The sequence below is a fragment of the Carassius carassius genome, chromosome 10 (assembly GCF_963082965.1).
Source record: "Carassius carassius chromosome 10, fCarCar2.1, whole genome shotgun sequence".
NCBI lineage: Eukaryota > Metazoa > Chordata > Actinopteri > Cypriniformes > Cyprinidae > Carassius > Carassius carassius.
The window spans coordinates 9,179,097-9,206,645 of record NC_081764.1 but is presented as its reverse complement, the minus strand read 5'-3'; the positions used below and the strand labels follow the sequence as shown (position 1 = coordinate 9,206,645).

The following is a 27,549-nucleotide window of genomic DNA, read 5'->3' as shown; positions in this document are numbered from 1 at the left end:
AAGATTTCTAACAGAGGCAGTCAGGTTTAGATTTTTTTTTCTGTTGATATTTGATAGAATCCATGATGCCATGTATCTGAAGATGTCCACGACCTCCGGCAGAAAAATGGGCCGACAACATTAAAGATCCAGCAGTATATTTTACCGTGGGAATGGGGTACTTTTCATCCCTGTTTGCACCAAACCCATCTGGTGAGTTTGCTGCCAAAAAGCTTTTTTTTTTTTTTTTTTTCATCTGACCATAAAAGCCAGCTATTTTCTTACAGCCACTTTCTATTTCATAAAACTCTACAATCTTGTTCTGCACATCAGAACTATATTCTTTGGTTTTACTACTTTTGATGGATGACTAAGGGAATTTGGCCTTTGTGTTCCTCATATTCATAATCATGTGGAACAGGAAGTCTGGAGAATTTCATGCTCATGTAAACATGAATGGGAATATACTTCAGAGATATTTTTCTCATACAAATTTCATGTTTAAATTTTTTTACTTACAGAGGACAGTTAGAATTTTGTGATTTTTTTAATGAAAGATCAAAAAGATTAACAATGTAGATTTGTTTTCACAGTCGCCTTTACTCATATTTACCAAGGGTGCCAATATTAGTGGAGTGCATTGACTGTATATCTAAAATTATATACATTAAACTCAAAGCGATATATATATATATATAACAAATCTTAACTGCTTGATTGTTTTTTATTGTTTAAAAAAGTAAACTTAAATTATCACCCAGCTCCAAAACTTCTCAATGCAACTATAAGGCTTGAAGATATTAAGATGTTATAAACATTAATGTCATGATTTTCTGTAAAATTGCTTTGAAACAATCAGTTTGTATTGTGAAAAACATACCACAAATACACCTGAACATGGCCTATATTTTCAGACAGAACAAATGATTAACGTACATTTTTTAATGTGTTAATGCATTTTAAAAACATCATAGTACATTCACATACATTTGAAAATATTCATCATAACCAAACTTCTATTAGTAAATAAAAAAAGCCTTAATCCATACATCTTATTTAGAATTTCATAATTACCATTACTATTTCCCACACTTAATCTTGAGAAGCTCTAACTTCTCAGAGAGTAAATTCTAGATTGGAAATAAAGCTGTCCCTATAAACCTACTTTATAATTTTGAAGTATTTAAGCTTAACTCATTAATGCCAATGCTGTATTCAGTATTGCAATTCAAACTCTAGCTAATGAATGTGTGTATATGTTAAAGTAATTCTGTAGCTTGAGGTAGAGATCGGTTGTTTATGTAAGCAGCACAGATCCAAATCTAATGTTCTAGTAATCTTGTGACGAGTCGAATGCTGAGGATCAGCATTGCTTCAAGGAAAAGAGTCAGTTTCTCAGAGTTGAATTGCTGGCAGCACTTCTCCACAACGCACACTCACCCTGATGTCAATAAGACGATCACCTCTAGTGGGTCCTATATTCACAATGGCTATTGGAAGCTTTCTTTCACTAGCAGTGAGGAGAAACCGGTACCCCGACAAAACCTAAAAAGGAAAACAAATGCCTTCACCTTTTTCCAAATGTCTTGAGAAAGCATTGAGACAAGGGGGAAAAATTATTTGCATTATCTAGGTCAGGAATACTCATTAACTAGTTAACAAACTCTAGTCAACACACACCTGAACCAACTACTCAAGGTCTTTGGGTTTACTTGATTACAAGAAGGTGCACTGCAACAGGGTTGGAACTATTTGCTCTATCAGTGTTATTTTAGTATTACTGAGATATTATTGTGATTATAGTAAATACTATTATAGTATTATAATATATAGTGATGATACTTTTCCATTTTGTTTTTAATATATTTTACTTTTATAAATATTTTATTGTTTAATTATTTTAATTATTTTACACTTCTACCTTGTTCGTTTTCATCATTTTCAGTAGTTTTTTATGTCTATATAGATTTTTTTGTATTTATTCTTATTTCAGCTTTAGTTTCAGTTATTCTTGCATCAAGTTAAACTAAATGAAAATGAAAAATAAATGAAAGCTTATTCCTACCACAGAATTAAAAAGGTAAAAAAGGTAACTGACTCTATCTCACAATACTCCAAAAGTTTTTTTTTCTCAAATACAGTTTATATTGAGGCCAAAATAGTAATAAGATGCCAAAATTGTTAGATATAATTTAAGAATTGCAAGAAAAAAAAGTCTAAGTACCTTTTTTTATATAATGGTGGAATATATAACAAATAGCTGAAATAAAAATGTATTTTCTTTCATTTCAGTTTATTTTAACATTTATTTTACTTCAAGTATACCAAAATTATTTTGTGGTTTTAGTTTCAGTTAAATATTATAACCACAGGGATTTTGATTAAAATCATTAAAATATTTTTTTCCTCTTAACTCATTAGTGCCAATATGCTGTATTTTTAATTGAACTTTTAACTCTAGCTAACTAACTAAGAACATGTGAATATGTAAAAATAATTCTATATACTGAAGTAGCAATCTGGTGTATTATGTTTTTTCCCCAAAAAACTGTAAATAAACAATATGTTCTTTGACTCCTATATGTGCAATTCATCACTTTTAACTCTAGCTAACTAACTAAGAACATGTGAATATGTAAAAATAATTCTATATACTGAAGTAGCAATCTGGTGTATTATGTTTTTTCCCCAAAAAACTGTAAATAAACAATATGTTCTTTGACTCCTATATGTGCAATTCATCATTACACCAGTAGATGGCAGCAAGTGAGTAAGAATGTAACCATGGTCTCTAGATGAATAGGAAATGTTTTTTTAAAAGTGATATTGATAAAAGGTTAGTCACCTGAAGAAAGGATCCAGCACAGCAACTGTAGTCCGGTTCACTACATCACCAAAGAACGTCACCTCAGGTTTGAGTACACCACCACAGGCATCACATGCAGGTACTGTGAAGTTCAGCACCTGCTCATCTTCCAGAAACACATCTCCATCTGGGGTCACAGCACCTGCACTTGCTGCACAGCCAGGGTTAAGAGCTGCAAAACACTCCTGAAGCTCGGCACGTGGAGTCAGTTGCCCACAGTCCAAACACACAACCCTAATAGCAGACCAAACTTAAATTACCATAATATTTTTTTTTAACTCTCTTAAATTCTCTCTTAACTCTGTAATCAAATAATCTTCAATCATGCCCTGCTTTACCTGTGTGTAGATCCATTAAGTTCAGTTAGTCTCTGTTGTCCAGCTTCTACATGCTGAGTGACAAGCCAGTGCACTTTTCCTTTTTTTCCCAGTCTCGTAATGTGAAATGCGCTGAATTCGCCTGGTGTGAGGAGAACTGTGGCCACCCACGTAGTTCCATGCCCAGTATCGTTGCCTCAATTTCGCACTGTTCACAAACTCTGAGTGTTGCATAGGCTGCCTGTTAGTCCGTGCGTACAGTCCCACACCTTCTGATCTATAGTCTGGAATTCCAGATTCAGTGGAGAGTCTGGCGCCGCTAACCACAAACAGACAAGAAGCCTGTGACACAAAGGCCTGGAGCTGTTCCAAAGCACTGGAGTCAGTTGAGTCACTTGCAGGAACAAATCAATAGCTTGTATTGTAGAGGCGCGTCTTCCCACTGCCACACAAGGTGGCAGGGATCTCCATGAAAACAGCATCTACAGGACTGTTCCTACAATGCCAGATAACAAACAAAACAACAACAAAAAAACAACTGTTTATCAACAACAAGCAACTGTCCTGCACAAAAGTTGGTCTATTTAATGACATGTACATGTTATAGTCTGAAATATGGTGAAATAAGTTGTTTAATAAATAAAGTTGTTCAGTTAATTTGTTATTCAATTAAATATACTTGAAAATGTTTAAAATATACATGACATTACCTAATAATAAAAAAAACTTATGAAAATCAAATCATATATATATATATATATATATACACACACACACACACACACACACACAGGTGCTGGTCATATAATTAGAATATCATCAAAAAGTTGATTTATTTCACTAATTCCATTCAAAAAGTGAAACCTGTATATTATAGTAATTCATTACACACTGACGGATATATTTGAAATGTTTATTTCTTTTAATTTTGATGATTATAATTATAATATAATGACATCTAAGGAAAATCCCAAATTCAGTATCTCAGAAAATTAGAATATAACTTAAGACCAATACAAAGAAAGGATTTTTAGAAATCTTGGCCAACTAAAAAGTATAAAAATGAAAAGTATGATCATGTACAGCACTCAATACTTAGTTGGGGCTCCTTTTGTCTGAATTACTGCAGCAATGTGGCGTGGCATGGAGTCGATCAGTCTGTGGCACTGCTCAGGTGTTATGAGAGCCCAGGTTGCTCTGATAGTGGCCTTCAGCTCTTCTGCATTGTTGGGTCTGGCATATCGCATCTTTCTCTTCCCAATACCCCATATATTTTCTATGGGGTTAAGGTCAGGCGAGTTTTCTGGCCAATTAAGAACAGTGATACCACGGTCCTTAAACCAGGTACTGGAAGCTTTGGCCCTGTGTGCAGGTGACAAGTCCTGTTGGAAAATGAAATCTGCATCTCAATAAAGTTGGTCAGCAGCAGGAAGCATGAAGTGCTCTAAAACTTCCTGGTATATGGCCGTGTTGACCTTGGACCTCAGAAAACACAGTGGACCAACACCAGTAGATGACATGACACCCCAAACCATCACTGACTGTGGAAACTACACTGGACCTCAAGCAACGTGGACTGAATGCCTCTCCTCTCTTCCTCTAGACTCTGAGACCCTGATTTCCAAAGGAAATGCAAAATTTACTTTCATCAGAGAACATAACTTTGGACCACTCAGCAGCAGTCCAGTCCTTTTTGTCTGTAGACGCTTCTGACGCTGTGTGTTGTTCAAGAGTGGCTTGACACTAAGCATGCGACAGCTGTGTGTAGTGGTTCTTGAAGCACTGACTCCAGCTGCAGTCCACTCTTTGTGAATCTCCCCCACCTTTTTGAATGGGTTTTGTTTCACAATCCTCTCCAGGGTGCGGTTATCCCTATTTCTTTTACACATACACTTCTTATACACTTTTTTTCTACCACATCTTTTCCTTTCCTTCGCCTCTCTATTAATGTGCTTGGACACAGAGTTCTGTGAACAGCCAGCCTCTTTTGCAATGACCTTTTGTGTCTTACACTCCTTGTGCAAGGTGTCAATGGTCGTCTTTTGGACAACTGTCAAGTCAGCAGTCTTCCCCATGATTGTGTAGCTTACAGAACAAGACTGAGAGACCATTTAAAGGCCTTTGCAGGTGTTTTGAGTTAATTAGCTGATTAGATTGTGGCACCAGGTGTCTTCAATATTGAACCTTTTCACAATATTCTAATTTTCTGAGATACTGAATTAGGGTTTTTCCTTAATTTGTCAGTTATAAACATCAAAATTAAAAGAAATAAACGTTTGAAATATATCAGTCTGTGTGTAATGAATGAATATAACATACAAGTTTCACTTTTGAATGGAATTAGTTAAATTTTTTGATGATATTCTAATTATATGACCAGCACCTGTATATATATATATATATATATATATATATATATATATATATATATATATATTATAACTTAAATATATATGCATCCATCTTTTGATCAAAAATATTGGCTTGTAAATAGCATTCATATCCGACTATGGCATCATATAAACCTTTAAGTGCAACATAAAAACGGTGTATGGTATGTATTATATCATAACATTCCTGAACATAAATCTTGTGCAATATATTTAATGGTATCCGGATCATAGTCAATTATAACGTTATAAACATAAAAAAGTCATGTCAGTTAATTGAAGTTTGTGATGTCAGTAGGTGGAATATAAATAATGTTGCTCACTTAATACTCATTGTATAACTTGATTGAAATGCACAAGTAAGTTAGGACACTAATAAACATAGCATGGACATTATGCCTATACTTTTAACAAATATTTCAGACCACACAGCTCCTGTATTAATAAAATCCTTGACACCAAAAGTATTTCGCAAACATTAGTACAGTAGCTGTAGCCGTCATCTAAACAAGAACTTCCGTGTTGTTACACAGGTGCATGATGGTAAATGTAGTTTAGTTAATGTCCTCCTGTTTTGGCACGTTGAAACATTTCCAGCTGTGATAAAACCTATAAACTCTCCAGTATTGCACTCACAGATATATATATGATAAATATTAATAGAGTACTTTATTGTATGTCAGTGATGATACAAAATAAACCATATATAGCATGGCTCATGCTGCTTTAACACTGTCAAAAAGTTTGTTTCATAGATGTTTAGAATATGCTGCACACATCTTGATTGCAGAACTGTAAGATGTCTGTCAAAAAAAAAAAAAGAAATTCATCAAGAATTCATTAAAAACAATTGCCCAAATTAAAAAATGCTTTAATTATCAGAGACTGATTGTACTTATTTGCTTTTTTTTATAATCAAACTTTTTTAAAGTTCAATGGTTAAATATATACAAATTTATTGGTGTGCATATATAATAATAATTTGTTTCCATTTATTCTCACTTGAGTGTGTACAGTTGAAGATGCTCTCAGTCTGTGAATAGAACTCTTCTCCCAGTATGGTGTGGTAGTCCATGTGACTGGTGTGAACAAGACACTTTGTAGCATCTTTAAAGAGCAGGTCACTCTCTCCGTACTGCTGAGACTCAAACAGTTGGAACCCAGAATCTGGACGAGCTGCTATGGTTTCCTATAGCACAAAACACATCAGGTTTTGGATTCCAAAAGTCTCTTAACTCAATCAAATGATAATCACTTCAGTGTGCAGACCTGTGACTTCATTAAAAGGTCATAAATGCGAGCTATAAGAACAGGACGTGTCATAACAATATTTGGAGGGACTGCCCCTAAGTTACAGGTCTTCCACGCCGTCAGAGGAGCCCGGCTGCCATCTCCGCAGAGTAACTCAAAGTCCCAAGTAAGCCAACCCTCTGCCCATCCACTGGTGTTTAGACCTGTCCATCAAACACATCACACATATTACCAATGAGATTCATACCAATGACATTTCTCAGCGTTTACATCTTACGTTCAATGTTTCTCTCCAGATTGTGGTGTTCCATGAAGGCCACGTCTCCGAAGCTCTTTCCACTGGGGTCTCCAACCAAGCACCTGTAAAGTAAAAGCCATTTTAAAGCCTGCAAAGCTGCATGGTTTGCACTATAGTACATTAGTAGTAGGAGATAAGACATATAGTTCAAATATTGTTTTATTTGAACTGTTCACAACAGCAATTCCTCACCTTAATGCACCCATATTGCCGTAGTAACGCTCATTATGGTTGTCAGCACACCGTTTGGTGGCAGCTTCCTCAGTCCCACCCATACACACCTTACACAGACTGCCTTTACCTCCTGGCAAACAACCTTTCCAAAACACCTCAGTGTACACTGAAAACAGAGTGGGTTACATTAAGGGAATTGTCCACCAAAAAACTTACACACAAGATGCAGATGATATTATAACTTTAAAGCACCATTTCATGTTGTCCTCTCACATCAAAATTCACCAACATATTTGTTACTTGTAAAAGATGCTTGATATGTGCATGTCTCTCCTGATTCAGTATTGATGACTTTTTCATTGTGGATAGTGGACTAATGGTTTGAAGTTGAAAACATCTTAATGATGGATTTGTTCATTACAAACATGCAGGCTCGGCTCGGTGTTCATCTTCAGTTCTCTTTTCACAGCAGTTCAGTCAGTGTACTGTTTGAGTGCATGCATTACTCCGGGATATTGGTTTGTTTGAACTCAGAGGGAGTGTCAGCCACATTAAAAAAGTTAACAGCTTAAGTAATTTGTGGATTAATGCGTATTAGAGATGCGAACCATTTAAAACGATTCAGTTCAATTCGGTGAACTGAATGATTCGTTCGCGAACCGGATATCCAGCTGCTTTGTTTTGAACTCTCTCTCACAACAGACACAGAAGAGAAGACAATACTGAATAAAGTCGTCTTTTTTGCTATTTTTGGACCAAAATGTATTTTCGATGCTTCAAAAAATTCTAACTGACCCTCTGATGTCTCATGGACTACTTTGATGATGTTTTTCTTACCTTTCTGGACATGGACAGTATAGCGTACACACAGCTTCAATGGAGGGACTGAGAGCTCTCGGACTAAATCTAAAATATCTTAAACTGTGTTCCAAAGATCCAAAAGGTCTTACGGGTTTGAAACAACATGAGGGTGAGTTATTAATTACATAATTTTGCTATCTGGGTGAACTAACCCTTTAACTGATGAACTGTAGTCGTGTGGATTACTTGTTGATTAATGTGATGTTTTCATCAACTGTTTTGATCAATTGATTCTGACGGCACCCATTCACTGCAAAGGATTCACTGGTGGGCAATTGATGTAATGCTAAATTTCTCCTAATTTGTTGCAATGAATAAACAAACTCATCTGCATCTTGAATGGCTGGGGGTGAGTAAATTTTCAGCAAATATAATTTTTTGTTGAACTATTTCTTTAAATGATGGGTTCCCAGACTTTTTGGTCAGCTGAAATAGATGCATAGATGTAAACTATTTACTTAAAGTAACCCAGTGAGATTTAATTATTTTTTAAAATAATTTAACAACACAGTCATTTTGTTATGGTTCTTTGACACCAGTTACACGACATTAAAGCAAACAGACACCATTCTGAAACCCTGCATTAAAGTTAACTAGTATATTATATTCAAACTTTGTTTATTTGATAAAGATTATTTGATAAAGATACCAAGTAATAGAGAAGAACATGGAGTACCATTATTCGGCTGACATGCGGCGCTGCTGTTGTGCTCTGTGCTGAGCGTGTGTCTTGAAGGTAAAACCCAGCCAGCAGGGCTGTACATGTGACCATGGCAGGAGCGTCTGCCACCCAGACTTCCGAAATATAAACTCCTACTTGTCCGACGTACAACTGCCACACCATACACTGATGGTAATTCTGCAAAGATAAAAAAAAGTGTGTAAAAGACGTATGTAGAGATGCATCATTTATGCTAAGCTGATTTCAGCCCTTTATTACCATCACTTTCAAAATGGCCTCCAATTCCTTCAGGATTCTCACATTTCTCTCCTAAATTTTAAATGAACCAGCAAAGAGAAAATCAAAAGAAGGTGAGAAGAATGTGAAGATATGAGTATGTCATGGTACATTAGGATGTTAGATGTTTTACATACCGTAATATTCAGTCACAACAGGGACAAGGCCACATTTCCCAGCTATGAATGCGTGAGTGGCATCCAGAGACACAGCATCCACCTCATCCCGCTGTGAAAATGAACAATACATTCTGTTCTAGGCACTGATGCAAAGAAGAATCACCATTGTTGGTATTAACTAAAACTAAAAATCATTTCCATTAACTTAAAAAATATTTGAGAAAAAAAATTAATTACAAAAATTTGAAATGTTGCCTTAGCACCTAATTGAAATGAAATAAAATTAAGTACTATAATTACTAGAACTAAAAAAAAAAATAATAATAATACATTAAAGCAAAACAGAGAATATGTATAATATCTGCTGCTAGTGAAATAGGGGTTGTCGTATAATTAAGGAAATTAGCACCAGGTGCCAGATTAAAGCCAATAATTTTGAGGTATCTGTAAGTGTTCTCTAAAGTTCTTTTTAGAATATTTCATGTTTAGGCCATAAAATATTTTTTTGTGATGAAACTGTACTTTGCATTTGTTTATAAAATATAAAATAAAATAAAATATGTAGATGTTTGCTTAAACATAAATCACAAGTGCTGAAAATATGTCTTACGGGACCTTGATCTTCTCAATGCAGTCACTCATAGAGGAGGCTTTCACACACACCAGAGGATCTGATTTTATGCTCAGAGCCCACTGCTCACATTTCTTCTGTTCAGCATGACTTATACAGCACCACCTCACCACACTGTCCTCCAGTGAGCTGCCTAACCACACACACTCACATTAAAGTCTATGTTTTTTATTACCAAGATTAATAGGTTCAGATGGAAAGCAATCTTTTACCTTCATGTCCAAGGCCCTTAAGCAAGGCCACATAGTCCAGTCCCAGAACCTGGCTCACATCCATGTCTTCCATCAGAACTGATAATTTCTCCGTCACATCTTTGAAGACAAGGTCACTCCCACTGTAGGATGCTGATTCAAACAGCTGGAAGCGCTGACGCTCCCTTCCCCTCAAACCAAATAACATCTTCAAAAGAAAACACACACAAAAAAAAAAAAAAAAAAAAAAAAAAAAGATTTTTTTCTCTTATAAGATCCTGAAATCCTATCAGTACTTTCTGCTAAGACACCAATGACATTACTAAGGGACATCTGCAGGGACCAACTTGAGCCTGACAGGACCATCATTCCATTCGTTGAAGGAATGGTTCAAACAAAAATAAAAAAAACATATACAGCTTTTGTACAACATGAGGGTGACTAAATGATGTCTCTTTGTTCAGAAGGTAAACAAAAAGAGATTTCTGGTTGAATGAGTTCTAAAACATACCTGAGCAGTGACCAAGAACTTCCGAGCAATTTTACGGATGTTCATTCGTGTGACCACACCCCCTCCAGGGCCTCGTCCAAGATTACAATTTCTAAAACCGCTGAGGGGAGCATGAGTTCCATCTATACATAACAGTCTGAACTCATCTTTCTCACTTTCTGTTTAAGAAAAAAACAACAACTATAAGCCAGGATCAAACTGAAATTTGATTCCTGAGAGGAAAAAACTGTTAATCACATATAGGATTTAATCATTAGTTCATCCACACTTTAAAAGCATAAATGTTTTTGCAAGAGTGCATTATAGTGTTAACCATCTATGCTGTCCAGAGCTGTGTGATCCACAAAGGCTACATCACCTGCCCGTGACTGTAAACATCTACGAGAAAAAGAATGGATACTGTAAGACCCTCCAGGTAACCGGGCAGGGATTCATTGATACAGGTGTAAATAAGATTATTTTAACCTGAGCGCTCCTTGGTTGTGGTAGAATGGTTCACTGTGAGATGTTTCACAATGGAAATTTTTCTGACGAATGTATGACCTCTGACCCTGGCACAAGGAACAAAGGCTGGTTGCCATTGAAGATGCTCCAGGCACACAGCTGGCATTGAAGAAAGTACTAACCGCTGACAAAATAGTCAAAATATTAGCAGTAGGAATACATACATGCATATTTTTGAAAACTTTGTTTGCTTTGAGAGATCATGACGGAATATTTTCTATTCTATGATCCGGATTACCAAGTGACAGGAAATACAAACAACAACAAAAACAAAAATCTGGGAAATTACTTCTACCTAATTTCATTCCATCAACATTTTCTACATGAATCCTTTAGAAACTGTTGTATAGGGTGTTGTTTTAATATTATGTATATACTAATATAGTACTTATTAATATTTTGAAATATTTATATTTTTGTTAAAAGGAATAGTTGACACAAAAAGGAAAATTGGACTAGAGTCATGTGGATTAATATTGTGACTCTCATTCTGACAGCATCTATTCACTGAAGAGGATCCATTGGTGAGCAAGTGATGTAATGCTAAATTTCTCCAAATTGATGAAGAACCAGAAACATACAGTGGAAATCTAAATTAGGGAATAACCTACAATTTCCTAAATTTCAAGGATTTATTTGAAATTATCCTAACAGGAATAGAAGGAAATAAAACTGATCAAAATTAATAAACACTATTAGATACTTCCAAATTACTGGCGTTTATCTGGCACCTTGTGCTAACTTCCTAAATTACATGACAAACCCTATTTAATTAGCAGCATTCCTCTGATTTTCGCTGAGATCACAAGATGGTGGGACGTTCTAAGGTGACTGAACCCTTGCAGCAGGAAGCGTTCCAAATCTGTGATTTCTAGAATATTGCAGATTTACAATTACACTAATTCAATCACCCCCAAAATCGGGGTCCATGGAAGACAAAAGCACGAGAAGACAGGATAATGCTGAGACTATCAATGGGGAATCGGTTCAACAATGCAGCTGGAATTGTTTGCTGAAAAGGATAAGGATCTGTCTCGGCACGTTAAAGAGAAGTCAGACTGAAAATGCACTCAGCAGTGAACAAGCCTCTCATCAGTAGAGAGAATCAAAGCTTGACTAACCTTTACTGAGGAAAATGTAGTGTGGAGAGAGGAGAACGGGATCAAAGTTCACCTTAGTGATGAGAGCAAGTTTAATTAATTTGGGTCAGATAGGAAACATTATGTTCAGAGTCAGACTAGGGAAAGATTGAACCTTGAGTGTATAAAGAAGTCATTGAAGCTGGAGGAGGAAGTCTTATGCTTTGTTCAGAAGGAGTTGGGCCTCTTATACAGATACATGGCAGGTGAGTGCAAATGTTTATCTGAACCTCCTTCAGCAACATGCAGTTCCTTTCCTGCAAGCATCTCCCAATCAGCCTGCATTTTGCAATCATGCAAGACAATGTCCCAGCCACACTGCAGAAAGAATAAAGCAGTTCTTTGAAGATGAAAACACTGAAAGGATGAAATGGCCGTCCTGATCTAAACCAAACTTAAATTCACTGAAAAATCCTTGATGACAAAGTTATGACTAGGAAACCCACTACAATTACTGAAATGACAGGAAGAAGAGTAGACCAATATCCCATCAGCGCAGTGTGAGAAACTAGAGATGTCCTGCGGCTGCAGATGTGCTGAAGTCATTCAAAGCAAGGGCCTCTACAATTCCTACTCATTTTCTCCACTGTTCTCTAATCTAGACCTCCACTGTACATCTTGAATGGCCTGAGGGTACATTTTCAGATTTTTAAAAAATTTTTGGTAGAGCTATTGTTTTAAGTTTGATTAATTATGTTATGCACATTTGTTTTTAGTTTTTTTTTTGGTTCCAGTAATTGTAATACTCATCAAGGCAAGTTTTCTCATTTAAAATCAAATAAATTTTTTTAAGTGCATTTTTCATGTTTAATAGTATTAGTTTTAGTTAACACTACCACAGTTCATATATAATTTGTGACTGGTTGTCTTACCCTGACTGAGGGGTTCATCCTCTGCCCAGGGCAGGAGGTTTCGAGAAAGGAGATGTCCCAAGGGGAGACTCCAACCTGCAGTCCAGCGAGCTCCACTATGACAACTCCTACTGCCCTTCAAAGAGCGCATATCTAAAGTACTGTTGTTCCTCACCACAGCAACTGCAAGAATACATCCTCCTATGAAATGAGGGGGAAGACAAATTGAAAAAGGAACATATTTACATGTTACTGCTTGCAAAGTGTGAGGCATATGACCTACAAGAAAGCATTAATATAGAGCAAGAACTGAAACTATGTTTTTTTTTTTATGATACCATCTCTGTAGATCTCCTTTGCAACTACTGTGAGTCCAAACTGTTTTACTGCAGAGTACACCTCTCCAGCATCCAGAGTCACAAGGTCAGCTTTATTATCCTGACGAGAGGATAGCAGAACATAAAGCATCTACTTTTATGTCCCAGGGGTTGATTTGAAACAGATTTTAGCTTGTGCAATATCATATGTAACCCACCCGTATCTTATTAATGCAGTCCACAGTGCCATAAGCTTTCACACATGAGAGACGGCCGAATGCAGTGACAGCCGCAGGTGGAAGGACAGCGACCAGAGCTTTGGCCAGCTCAGCACACTTCTTCTGCTCCGGCTCGGAGACTGTACACCACCGCATCTTCTTACCTGCAGGCAGATAAGACAGGCAAACACTAAACAAACACTGCTTAATAGGTCACAAATAACATAGGTTTTACAAAAAAAAAAAAAAAGTATTTATTTTTTTGTGAGACCAAATTTTGTCAAATTGTGTTTTATGTCACAAACACATCTGTATTTATTTTGAAATACAAATAAAAAATTCCAACCCATAAAAATCGCATGGTCGACATCACTTACGTAGTTAAGGCATACTACTGTTTTATACGTCATAAATATCGCAAAAATTAAGTTCTGTAAGTTAAGGTGCGTATAGAATTTTTTTTATATGTATACCCCTCTTTTACAATTATTGACAATCTGATACACACTAATAATTTTCTAAATTTTAAAATGTAGACTAGTTTTATAACACAGTCCCTACTAACTTTGTCTTGTAGAAAAATAAAATAAAAATGTGTGCGCCACATTGCATTCAATGCTAATGAAAATTTTGGCAGAGGTCCAACAACTTTTTCTTCACCAAATTTGTATGTTTATCCCCAGAACATATTTTTAAAAACCATTTTCACTTTCTAAACTATGAAAAAGTAAATAGCTTAGTATGATGAAATGCATGCAAAGAATACAACTGGAAAAGGCAAGCGTTAAATTGGCATCTTATGTTAGGTTCGTTTTAGCAAACGGGACGCGCACTTACCCCAGCTGGTGATGGAGCACAGCAATAAGATAACAATTACTCTCACTCGCTTCATCATAGTATCAGAATCTGCTCCGGGAAAATGAATCACAGTAACTGTCTACATAGAGTCCTGCAGAGACGTTTCAGTGAAAGGGGCAAATCGCCCACCGAAGATCTCACTGTCTAGGTTTGCGTCAGTCTGAAAAAAAAACCCCTGTTCTGGGCAAGCGGTTGTTTTCAAAGCGAATAGTTCTTATAATAAATGCGCTCATATGGAAAATATTACACTCGAACTTATGTCACGTGGAACACTATCGTCCAAGTATCCTTCCTTGCTTGGCGTAGTATGGCATTTCCAGAAAGCGCGTTTTGTTCGGAATTGTGTTCGTATTAAATGCAACTGGACTTTCTCCACTGAAGCAGCAACGCAGTCCATGCGAACGTCCAAAAGATGATTCCAAGTTTGAGATCCAACATTCCAACGTCATGCAAAACCAACAAAAATTTGACTCAGGTAGGCTACCCAGTTTTTAGCATGTCAAGATAAATAAGGAATTTCAAGACAACAAAACATGGGATTTAATGCTTTATTAAAAATTGAATACATATTTACAACAGTGTCTTTGAATAAATAACTGAAATAAAACAGTTTTTTTTTGTCACACAATTTATCTTTTCCCCCAAGGGTTCCAAAAATACTGTTTCATCTGAAACTGTTTCTGGCATAAAGTTGGCTTTATATTCCATACTTTGTGGGTGTTTTTACATTAACATTGGAGGATAGTAGTTGGCTCTGGATGGTGTTAACTCTGGCAGCATGGCGAATCATGGTGGGGATTCTGTTTGTTTAATCTCAAAGATAGAGAAGAAATGCGAAACTCAAGCTGCAAAGAAATTATTTCACAATCTGCTCAGTTACTGGGATTTTCATGCACAACCATTTCTAGGGTTTACAAAGAATGGTGTGAAAAGGGAAAAACATCCAGTATGTGGCAGTCCTGTGGGTGAAAATGCCTTGTTGATTCTAGAGGTCAGAGGAGAATGGGCCGACTGATTCAAGCTGATAGAAGAGGAACTTTGACTGAAATAACCACTCGTTACAACCGAGGTATGCAGCAAAGCATTTGTGAAGCCACAACACGCACAACCTTGAGGCGGATGGGCTACAACAGCAGAAGACCCCACCGGGTACCACTCATCTCCATTACAAATAGGAAAAAGAGGCTACAATTTGCACGAGCTCACCAAAATTGGACAGTTGAAGACTGGAAAAATGATGGTAGAGTCAGAATTTGGCGTAAACAGAATGAAAACATGGATCCATCATGCCTTGTTACCACTGTGCAGGCTGGTGGTAGTGGTGTAATGGTGTGGGGGATGTTTTCTTGGCACACTTTAGTCCCCTTAGTGCAAATTGGGCATCGTTTAAATGCCATGGCCTACCTGAGCAATGTTTCTGACCATGTCCATCCCTTTATGACCACCATGTACCCATCCTCTGATGGCTACTTCCAGCAGGATAATGCACCATGTCACAAAGCTCGAATCATTTCAAATTGGTTTCTTGAACATGACAATGAGTTCACTGTACTAAAATTTAAATAAATAAAATATATATATGTTATTTATTTTTATTTTTTTAAACCAACAGTCTTAAATACATAAACACCACACAAAATACATTATACCTCTACGGGTGTAATGACAAATTCTAAATTTAAGCTACTCAAATGACTAACATAATAACATTAGATCTTAAGAATGTCTATAACAATTCGTATTATAATATTTCCAATATGGCATATAGCAAAAGCAAGGTTTTATGCAGTCTCTAAGCTTTATCTAGTGGCACTACACACAGCTGTTTTTGAGCATCTGAGATTTATGTTTACGTCAATTCTCTAAAAATATGCGCGTTAAATGTAAACCACCAGTGTTCTCTGTGTGATAGTGTAGCTTGAGCAACCAAGAATGTTTCCTTGTACTGTTATTTCTGAATTTTTTACTATACATTTAAAGACATGAATACCTGTATGATTGTTTGTAGGAGAGAAAAAGAAAGATTGGATACCTCACTTAACTCCTTTAAAATGCTTTCTCGTTCCTCAGTTTCTCCCTCAATGCCTGTTGTTTCCAGCCAGTTACACAAGACCTTTTGAATCTTACGCCATGTCCTAAACACACACACAGACGCACGCACGCACACACACACAAACTGGTTTTCACTTTATTAGTGAAGACATCTCAGTAGGTGCAATATTTTTTTATATGAAGCTGAAGATATTTGTTAAACCCCTTTTGTTAGATCACAAAATGGAAATGCAAAACAACCCCTCTAACATCTAACATGTGCAGAATCCAAGTATTTTCTCCTCATTAGTTTCTCAAACAAAGCAGAAACAACTATTAACAACAAAGGCCAAGTTTCCTTTGTGTTTGCTAGAATAAATAACCACTTTAATATGATGACTTAGTCAAACTACAGCTGGAGGATCAATCACATTTCTTCAAAACAGCTCCAGGATCACTTTAGATGTCTGTTATATGCTTTATATAAATCACTATATATGGACTGAAGACTGAATTTAGTTGTTATATCTGATTTCCATAAAAATAAATTAATATAGTAATTTATTTTATACTAAATTCTAAATGCGGTTAATTCATCCTAGTCAAAGCCAGATTTACTTACTGTAGATGTTTTCTGTCTTGCTGGTATCGTTGCATTTCCAGTCTAATATCTAGTAGTTCTTATGTGAGATTTTCAGTTTGCTCCACATCTACAGTTTCATCTTCCTCATTCTCCTCAGGTCTTCTCTCATACACACCTACCGGACAAATAATAAGCATAAATGGTCTTTCAATATGTTACTGAACCTCAGACTTAAAATAAAGCTCTCTTCAAATTCTCTCCCAAAAAAAATTCTAATCAGTCAATATCGATAATTTTTAATTCTTTGAAGCTTAAAGGCAGATTTTTGCTCTTAAGTGAAAGTTGGAACCAGACCGTTAACTGTTGTTTTGAACTACTCTTAGTCATTAGAACATGACAAACACTTCACGATTTTGAATTTAATTTTCCTTAACAAAATAAATATCTTAATAGAATAATTAATTTCTTAGTTTCTGCATTCTCTAATGAGTGATATTCTTTCAAATCATGAGCAGGTTTGTGTTGCCTGACTTTGATGACTCGTATCTTCAGCACTGTTTGTAGAACGGGCTGCAATATTAATAATATTACATTCTGAGTTGACAGTAGTAATAGCTTGATTTAGGATGCAAATGTAAATTTACATTCATAATGAAAAACAGTAACATTTGTATATAATTGTAACAAACTCATTTTTATATAGTGAAATTAAATTATTCCGATTGTTAAATACTGTCTCCTTTAATACATTTAATGTCTACATTAATAACATAAAACATTTTTATAAATGATATAATCACTTTTCTGCTTTATATGAAACATTATATCTAACATTTACCAAACTCTTGTTGTAATCATTTTATCAAGAAAAATTATGTCACAATGATTATCATTATCATTTTATCTTCCAGCCCTTCTTCATATTATGAAAGACTACTTGTTTTTACCTTGTATTAGGAGAGGGTTGGAAGTGAAATGCGTAGAATGCAGTGGGAGCTCCTGATCTTTTAAGCTTTTTTGCTGTAAAAAAAGAAAAGTGCATAATTCATACAATAGAACAGTCTTTAGGGAACGATTAGCTTATTCAAATAAAGAATTGGCAATTCACATTTAAGCCAGAATATGAAGCTACTAAACAAAAACACCAGTAAGTAACCGAATAAATAGGAACTGCCAGTGGAAAAAATTATAAAAGTAACATTATACAAAAGCATTTAAACAAGTGTTCTAGCAGCATCGATGCTTACCTTGCCATGTGCTAAAGAGACAGTAAATGAAGATGGAGGAAGCAGTATGTCCTGGCCATGATTGGCGATATATTCAGGAGGACCAGGTTTAAAGAGGAGGACCTTTGGTTTCAGGTGACTCTGGTGGGTTGTGGGTCAAACAGACTGAGGGTAACGGAGAAGTCTCTCTTACAGACACCCTCTGACTACTGGAACACCATAAATAAAAGCAGATGTTCATTATTATGTGAACATAGTTATTAAAAAAATGATTGCGACTTTAGGTTTAGCGGATCCACCTGCTGATCTTGAAGTCATGTGGCAGAGGTTTGAATGGGGACTGCAGCAGGTCATCTGGTCTCTCGGTTGCAATCTAGAATCTCAAACTGACCACCTGATAACAGAACAGGACGATCAAGCAGAATAGTTTCCCTAAGTTTTTAAAAATTTGAATAAAATGTTAAAAATTAAAACTGAATTTGATGTTGTATCATACACTTTTTTTGTGTTTTACAATTAAGTAATTATACAATCAATTATAGCAGCTTGTAGTAGATTCAAAGACAACAAAACCTAATCCAATTAACCACTTAATCAACAAATATATATAAACAAATAAAATCTGAATTAATATCTGCAATAAAAAGGAGTTTACTCACAGCTGACTGATGATGGAATCTTTCTGCCTCTGCTCTGCCGCCTGGCTGCTGATTGGACAGGGGGTGGTGATGGGGGTGTGGTCTTCCGGCAGAAAAGAAGACACACTCTTCTTGGGGTGGCTGTCTGTTTTACCCTTGAAAGGCTTGCACAGTGCCTGCTGCTTCCATCATTTGGCACAGCGCCTTACCAATTCCTGCAGGTGTCGACAGCTCTGTATGTGACACAAATGGCTTGATATTACTGCAATCGCATAAACAAACCTGTACTCTACAGACCAAAACTCAAAACAAAACAAATAAACAGTAACTATAGTAACAGCACCTGTTCATAGCTGTGCTGGGCAATATTAGTTATACATTATACTCTGCAATCCAGAACCGCCACATGCAAAACACCTGAAAACATATAGACCAAACTATGAAATTATGAAGTTGCAGGAAACCTGAATTATCAGTAATAAGTGGTGCATGACCTGGCAATTCCTTGGCCTGGAAGTTGAGGGACCAATGCCAAAGGGCAGTCTCAGTTTGCTCTGCTTCTATTCTTCTGCTCTGCAGCTGTATGTCGAAAAACATTAAACCTCAGACACAAAATACTGTATAAAAACTTCAAAGAGACAGTAACAACCAATCATAAGTAGCTGCAGCTCAAAAAAAAGGAAATGAAGCAATGTAAGCTTCTCCAACTACTGCATAGTAAGTTACCTGTGTTCTCCAGCAGAAAAAAAAATGCTGACAAATCCTCAACCTCTGAAGCTCAATACTTCTCTTTTTCATTACCTAAATACACATATACATGTGAATAAAAAAAATTAAAAAAAGAAATTACAAAAGATTATTTCTCTTTCTCTCTCTCTATATATATAATTAAGAATGGACTTTTATGAAATGTATACAGATATGGAGACTTGGACAGACACCTAAGTTTTGTGATGCTGAAAATTACTGGACCATGTGTTGAGGGATCTTTTTGCCAGGGTTCTGCTGTAGTGTCTGCCGGTCTTCTCATTGGCCAGTCTCTCATCTCTTACCTCTGTGCTACGCTCTTTCCATCTTCTCAAAGCCACCTGGACATGAAAAAACAACACTGAATAATTTCATCATTTCACAGACTAATAACAGTGGTATTTATATAAACAAGGTACATATATCCAGGTGTCTTCGAGCTTGTTTCAGGGCTTCCTCCTGTTGGTGATGGTGAAGATGAGCAGGTATGGTTCTCTGTCTCCATGCCAGAAACACCTATCAAACAATTCAAATATGTATTATTTAGTCTAAAATTATAAAGTTGCACTTATAAATAATAGGTGTTACTTTTTACTTATTATGCAGTTGTTTTGATATAAGCACCTGAGATAGAAGGTGCTTTTGAGAAAAACATTTTGCTCTGTTTTCCTTCTCTCCCTCTTCCATCAACTGTGACACGTTCATCCTCCATAAACAGAATATTCTCCTGTAGAAAAAAAATTAATAAACAAGTACAGAATAGATCACATACCTTAAAATAAACACTACAAAAAATGATAATTAATAGGTCATATTAATACCCGACAAGGTGTTGCTGATGTTCCTGGTAACGGCGCTCAACATTTTGGCTGATCAGTTGAGTCTGCAAATGATATGACTATACACATACATGTTCAAACAATAAGTTCATTCATTTTCTTAGCTATAATCTTGCTTTATACAATCTGAAATACACTACTATAACATAGCAGTATTTCAGATATACTGTATACTGTCAAAACAAGCTAGAGAATGTCTGAGCAATCTGCTTTTGTAGTGTTTCTCCATACGTGCAAGTTTCATGCTCTTCTGTCTTTTGTAATCCATGTACTGTAATACAAGCTCATAGTCACTTATCTTAGATTCACAATATTTTAAAGCAATAATAACAACGACATCAGCAACATATGATTTAAAAAACATCATCAGGGGTTTTCTTAGTAAATAGAGTCATGCCACTCTTACCTTATGCCAGTCTGCCATGGGTCTTCTCAGACAGCGCTGTCCATAATGATCCTCTGATGCTCGAAAAGTCTCTGACTGATCAACAAAACACAAAAAAAGCTCAAATGTCATCAAAATTCTCTGTGGCTTATTCAGTAGTTCTGTAGTTTCCATTATCTGATTCACACCTAGTCTGTATGTTTGCGACGAGGTTTCTCCACTGGTTCAGGGCCTTGCGTAGCAGAGTGCGTTTGTAAAGTGAGTCAGCTGCTGCTTGTTTGAATCTCTCCTCTATACACTGTACAGCACCGCAGTACCACTAAGACCAGGCACAGGCACAAGACAAGTGCTCGGAATGCAACAGAGTCTATGAAAAAGACTCAGATTACAGTAATATTCTGAAATATTATTTCAATTAAAAAAAGCTGTGTTGTGTTTTCTTTTTTTAATATATTTCACAATGTTATGTATTCCTGTGAATGCAAAGCTGAATTTTCAACAGCCATTACTTCAGTCTTCAGTGTCACATGGTCCTTCGGAAATCTTTCTAATATGTGGATTTGGTACATTTCGCAACATTTTCAATGTGGAAAATGCTGCTTAATATTTTTGTTGAAACTGTGATACATTTTGTGTTCGAGATTCTTTGATGAAAAGAAAGGTCAAAAGAACAGAATTTATTTGATATAGATTTTTTTGGTAACGTCACATGTCACTTTTGATCAATTTAATGCATCCTAGCTGAATGTAAGTATTATTTTCTTTAAAAAGATATCTCACTGTCCCAAATTTTCACTGTCCTCCAAGTTTCTCCACCAGGTGTAAAAATTCCCAACAGCAAGTCTGCTGCCTAAATAGAGGACAAATACATGTACATTTTTCAGTACAATACAACACAGACATGCACACACTGTTTTAGCCACAGAAACTTGCCTTTACTGCTGTTCAGCTCTCTCTTTCCGCTCTCGATTCTCTGTGCGTTGTGCTGCAAACTCCATCCAAATGTTTACATATTGTGGGAAGATATGTCGGGCAAAGCAGGCATCAGCGCGTAGTTCCAGCTCCTATGTAAATACAATTACATAGATTGTTTGATAAAATATTAGAAGCATTTTTAAGACAAAAATGAGGAAAAGTGCAGTCCACTACTAACTTCAGGTGGCCTATAAGATAATGAGAGTGTGGTGGCTACCTGCATTTGTCTTTGCTCTGTGAGCAAACCATTTAAAAGTCTCACCAACTTATGTTTATTAACAACCTAAAATATATAAAGCTATATGATATGCTTCAAATGAAAAGGCACGAGCTGACTGTTTTACCAGCAGTGCACATATTAAACTCATTTATGTGACTAACTTGTGCTGGGCTTGTGCAACAACAACTCATTTGCGGCTCCAGGCTTCTGTCCTCAGCATCATCCAAGCGCAACTGCCACCCTTTCCAACACCTTGCCAGCAACTGAAAATGTCAATATCCATTTCTGGCATTTACACTTTTTACACAAAATTCATAAAACAATGACTGAAATAGAAAAAAAAGAAAAAAAGACAACATTCATAATAATTACTGATAGACTAGGTGACAATAATAGCTCTTTTGAGGATGAGGATGGTTTTTTTTAGTAGTTTTTATAGTATAATGAACTCTTTTATTTAAAAAAATAATAACATATTTTTTACTAATATGTTAAAGGGACAGTTTACCAAAAAATAATATCCCGTTGTCGTTTACTCACCCTCAAGTTTTTCCAAAGCCTGTATAAAATGTATTTCTTCTGCTTAACACTAAAAGATATTTTGAAGAATGTGGGTAACCAAACAGTTTCTGGTCCCCACTGACTTCTATAGCATTTTTATCCCATACAATGGAAGTCAACAGGTACTAGTATATTTTTAATTACCCACATTCTTTTATGAATTTTCTTTCATATTCAACAAAAGAAAGTCAGTCATACAAGTTTAGGTAAGTTGAGGGTAAGTTACTGATCACAGAAATTTCATTTTTGGGTGAACTATCCCTCTAATAGAACAGCCCTGCTATGAGTTGTGTTTTTGATGTGCATTTGTGTTTTTCATACAGTGTGATGATGATGCTGGACACTAATATTCTTGTTGAGACGATGAGTTTTGCTTTGAGTGATGTTTAAAGCAAGGCTTCTCAAACCCAACTGCTGTGAAGAAATACAGGGACATCATAATTAAACAAGAAAAAAAACAGAATATATATAAAAGCTATATAATAAAACTTTAAAACATTATAACTTTTAAAGACAAGTACACAACTAACCAGAAGACAGAGATGTCTGTGATGCATGGCAGCCTTTTCACTCTTAGCCTTCTTTGAGCACAAACTTACTTCTACAAGACAGCTCAGGAAAACAACTGCACTAGGTACCATCATGCTTTCACTGACATATTTCATTTCTTCTTCCAGTTTAAAAGTATATGGGAACTATCTGTTCAACTGTGTAAGCAAAGATACAGTTTCTTCAGTGTGAGAACGCCAGCCGCTGGGAGCCGTGCTGGGCCAATTTGTCTTCTCTCTGATCTCTGTCTCTTTTAGCAATCCTGGACTGCAGCACATTAGCCGCGATTCCACTGTTGGGCTAAAAGCGGGCTAGCTAGTGCGTGCCAGGACCAGTCGCATTTCCACTGTCACTTTTGGGCTTGATCGTGCCTCGTCGGGGCTTCCTCGGGGCCAAGCGGGCCAGCTGGGGCTAGAGGAGTGGTTATGAACAAAGGAGGAGCTTCTCCGCGTCTGGAGAGCGTCAGCGCCGTGGATCATTTCAGAAAGATAACAGCTATAACACCAGCATTAAAAACTTTTTAAAATAACTTGAGCTCAAAACTCACTTTCAGTCAGCAGCGAGTGTTTGAAATAACCCGATCCGATGTGGATTATAATCACCATAAAAGGCAGAAATATTTAAATTTTTAAGCCTGATAAATTAATTCATTAAGCTCAATGTATCTCATATAGTATAACATCAATGCTTTTGAATTTAAATATTTAACAAAGCATGCAAACAAAAGCCCACTGTCATCATGTTCATTTTGTGATCGCGCTAGTTCCAGTGATTTATTTCTTATTAGTTTTCTGATAACTTCTGTTTGTTGGTGAAATAATGGGGTATCGTGACATTGTTTCTGAAAGGCGTGTAAAGGGTGGGTTTTAGTGAAGCGCAGCGGAGCTTCAGGCCCGACTGTGGAAATGTAGCGCTATTTTGGCCTCGGTGCTACTGGCCCGAGGCTATTAGCCCCACCCGGCCAGTTTTAAGCCCTGGCTCGCACTGGCCCGACAGTGGAAAAGCGGCTATTGTTCCACTGAGACCAAAACTTCTCCAGCACAACAGCACGCCATACATCCTGAGCAACAGCTGCAACAAGGAAGACATATGAACTGCATAAAATGCAAAAAATAAATGCATAATTGTGACTGATCAGTCTGTCACTGTATCCCAAGTTATAGCAATTAAAAAGTCTTACATATTAAAAGTTTGGGGTCATTAAGATTTTTTTACGGTAAAATGTATGCTCATCAAAGCTGCATTTATTTGATCAAAAATTACTTTTTTTCTATTTTAATACATTTTAAAATGAAATTTATTCCTGTGATTGCAAAGCTGAATTTTCATCTGCTATTACTTCAGTTTTCAGTATCACATGATCCTTCAGAAATAATTTAAATATGACTGGTGTTTAATAAACATAATAAACATATTATTATTACTGTTGAAAACAGTTGTGCTGCTTAATATTTTTGTGCAAACCATAATATATCTCTTTTTCAGGATTCTTTGATGAATAAAAAGTTCAAAAGAACAGCATTTATTTGAAACATAAATTGAACTGTAGTATATCTCATAAATATAAAATAAATGGCACCTATTTTCCTGTTTTTAGCCTGTCTGTACTCTGTGTGTCTTATCCATCCATCTAGTACATGTCTTAACAGCTGAAGACAATAGTAACGATGAGTTTTGGACTCCTTCTCTTTCAGAACACAGGCTTGTTTCATCCTGTCTCTCCAGTGCAGCCATGCCTGTGAAGAATAGCAGTTTTAGAGATCACAAATTCATCATACACAGTTTCATTCACACGTTCATACTCTGCTCTGTACAGTGTGAGCCCAGTGTTGTAAAGCAAAATCTTCTTGATGATACTCCACATCCCTGTGCTGAAGTGTCATTCCACACAGTCTAAACCTTTAATGACCAACACATACATTTTTCAAATTAGAGGTTTACTTACAGGCCACAAAAATAGGCCTCAACTGTGATACCCAGGCATCTTTATATTTAATAAACTACTGTTTATATTATATAAATGTAAAATTTTTATAGTTTTACTCAGCAACAACGCATACAAATTTAACAAAAATGACAGTAAAGACATTTATAACGTTATAAAAGGCTTTTATTCTAAATAAAAGCAGTTAAATTTTAACTTTCTATTCATCAAAGTTTCTATTCAGCATGGTTTCTGCAAAATTAAGCAGCACAACTGTTTAAGAACATTGAAAATAATAATAATAAATGTTTCTTGAGCACCAAAACTTTCTTGAGACTACCAAAGGGATGATTCTTTCAGTCATTGCAAGAGAAGTCGTTCTAAATCTTTGATTTCTAGAATAATGCAGCTTTACAAAGACACTAATGAATTTAAGTCCCACAAAAAGGCTGGTCGTCCATGTAAGACAAAAGCACGAGAAGACAGGATGATGCTGAGACTCTCAATGGGGAATCGGTTCAACACTGCAGCTGGAATTTGTTGTCAATTCAGTGCTGAACAGTTTAAAGGGTTAGTTCACCCAATAATCAAAATTATGTAATTAATAACTCACCCTCATGTCGTTCCAAACCAGTGAGACCTTCGTTTATCTTCGGAACACAGTTTAAGATATTTTAGATTTAGTCCGAGAGCTCACAGTCCCTCCATTGACACTGTGTGAACGGTATACTGTCCATGTCCAGAAAGGTAAGAAAAACATCATCAAAGTAGTCCATGTGACATCAGAGGGTTAGTTAGAATTTTTTGAAGCATCGAAAGAATGTGAACGAGCCGTTATCTGGCTCGGTTCGGTGTTCATCTTCAGTTCTCTCTTCACATCAGTTCAGTCAGTGTACTGTTTGAGTACATGAATTACTCCGGGATATTGGTTTGTTTGAGCTCGGAGGGAGTGTCAGCCACATTAAAAAAGTTAACAGCTTAAGTCATTTGTGGATTAATGCGTATTGGAGACGCGAACCGTTTAAAAGGATTCAGTTTGATTTGGTGAACTGGTTCAAAAAGATCTGGTTACATCGAATGATTCGTTCGCGAACCAGATATGACAAACTGCTTTGTTTTGAACTCTCTCACAACAGATACGGAAGAGAAGACAATGCTGAATAAAGTCGTAGTTTTTGCTATTTTTGGACCAAAATGTATTTTCGATGCTTCTAAAAATTCTAACTGACCCTCTGATGTCACATGGACTACTTTGATGATGTTTTTCTTACCTATCTAGACATGGACAGTAGACCGTTCACACAGCTTCAATGGAGGGACTGAGAGCTCTCGGACTAAATCTAAAATATCTTAAACATTGAGACTAATAAAAAATGTTTCTTGTGCAACAAATCAGCATATTAGATTGATTTCTGAAGGATCATGGGACACTGATGGCTGGAGTAATAGCTGCTGAAAATTCAGCTTTGCCTTCAAAGGAATAAATTACATTTTAAAATATATAAAAATAGAGACATGTAATGTTTCACAATATTACAGTTTTTACTGTATTTTTGGACAAATCAATGTTGAGAATAAGAGACTTAGCTTACGTGTAATGGAAATCTGCCCTTATATTTAAGGTCCATTACTTACTTGTATTCCACCACTCATCTTTCCAAGCCCCTAATGTCTTCCTCAAGACCACCTTACAATAATGAGATCTGAAAAGAAAATACTAATTTCATTAAATAAAGGTCACATATCTCACTGTACCACTGCAGTATTTCTTTGTGCATAAAGTGAACACATTACGAGACTTGACCTGGCTTGTGATGTTGTTATTCGTCCAAATGTCTTGAACAACAAACCATAACTGCTGCTCTGCTGTGCTGAATAAATTTTCTTCCGGTAAAATTATGTCATAATAAAAGACCTTCCCTAAAAAAGGGCAATTTGAACATTTTGATAAAGCATTAATATTATAATTAATAACAATGCAGCTGTGTTACAGTAATATTAATGCAGATATTTAAAACTAATTCAGGTGTAGTTCATTGATTTTTAAATTAGTGATTACTGATGCAGCGTTTAGAACTGATCTTTAATGCCTTACTGTACAAAACATTTTGTGAAATTAATATGATGTCTAAGTTGCGTTTTTTCGTTTATTTAAGAAGTCATGACAAGGTTAAGGTCAACATATCAGTTTGTGAGATTTCTATACATATATATATATATTTTTTTTTTCATTGTTCAGTTTTATTTTATTCTGTTTTAATCTTATTAATATTATAATAATTTGTAATTATTCCTTTTTTATTTTTCCTTTTTTGAAATGCTGTTGGATTAAATTAAGTACTACGTGGTTGACAATAAAATTAAAACAGAATCCATCGTGTCCATAATATAATTTAATCGAATAAATAGCAGGTAAACATTTTTATCTACAGTCAAAA

At 35.9% G+C, this 27,549-nt stretch overlaps 1 protein-coding gene and 2 pseudogenes across 1 annotated transcript; all 3 read right to left on the bottom strand.

Moving 5' to 3' along the window:
- Positions 1-2,820: 2,820 nt before the first annotated feature.
- LOC132152279 (NAD-dependent protein lipoamidase sirtuin-4, mitochondrial-like) lies at positions 2,821-5,082 on the bottom strand (annotated as a pseudogene).
- A 915-nt stretch (positions 5,083-5,997) lies between these two features.
- sxph (saxiphilin) lies at positions 5,998-14,827 on the bottom strand. The gene is made up of 17 exons (XM_059559370.1): positions 14,413-14,827; positions 13,576-13,739; positions 13,379-13,478; positions 13,062-13,241; positions 11,012-11,174; positions 10,860-10,924; positions 10,547-10,704; positions 10,057-10,243; positions 9,829-9,977; positions 9,232-9,322; positions 9,077-9,127; positions 8,813-8,995; positions 7,294-7,441; positions 7,081-7,163; positions 6,822-7,006; positions 6,555-6,741; positions 5,998-6,355 (listed from the first exon to the last, which is right to left on the bottom strand). Exons 1-17 carry the CDS (start codon positions 14,468-14,470, stop codon positions 6,312-6,314), a joined length of 2,196 nt encoding a protein of 731 aa, XP_059415353.1. The 5' UTR covers positions 14,471-14,827; the 3' UTR covers positions 5,998-6,311.
- Positions 14,828-18,928: 4,101 nt separating this feature from the next.
- On the bottom strand, positions 18,929-25,070 carry LOC132152278 (protein SFI1 homolog; annotated as a pseudogene).
- Between the last annotated feature and the right edge of the window lie 2,479 nt (positions 25,071-27,549).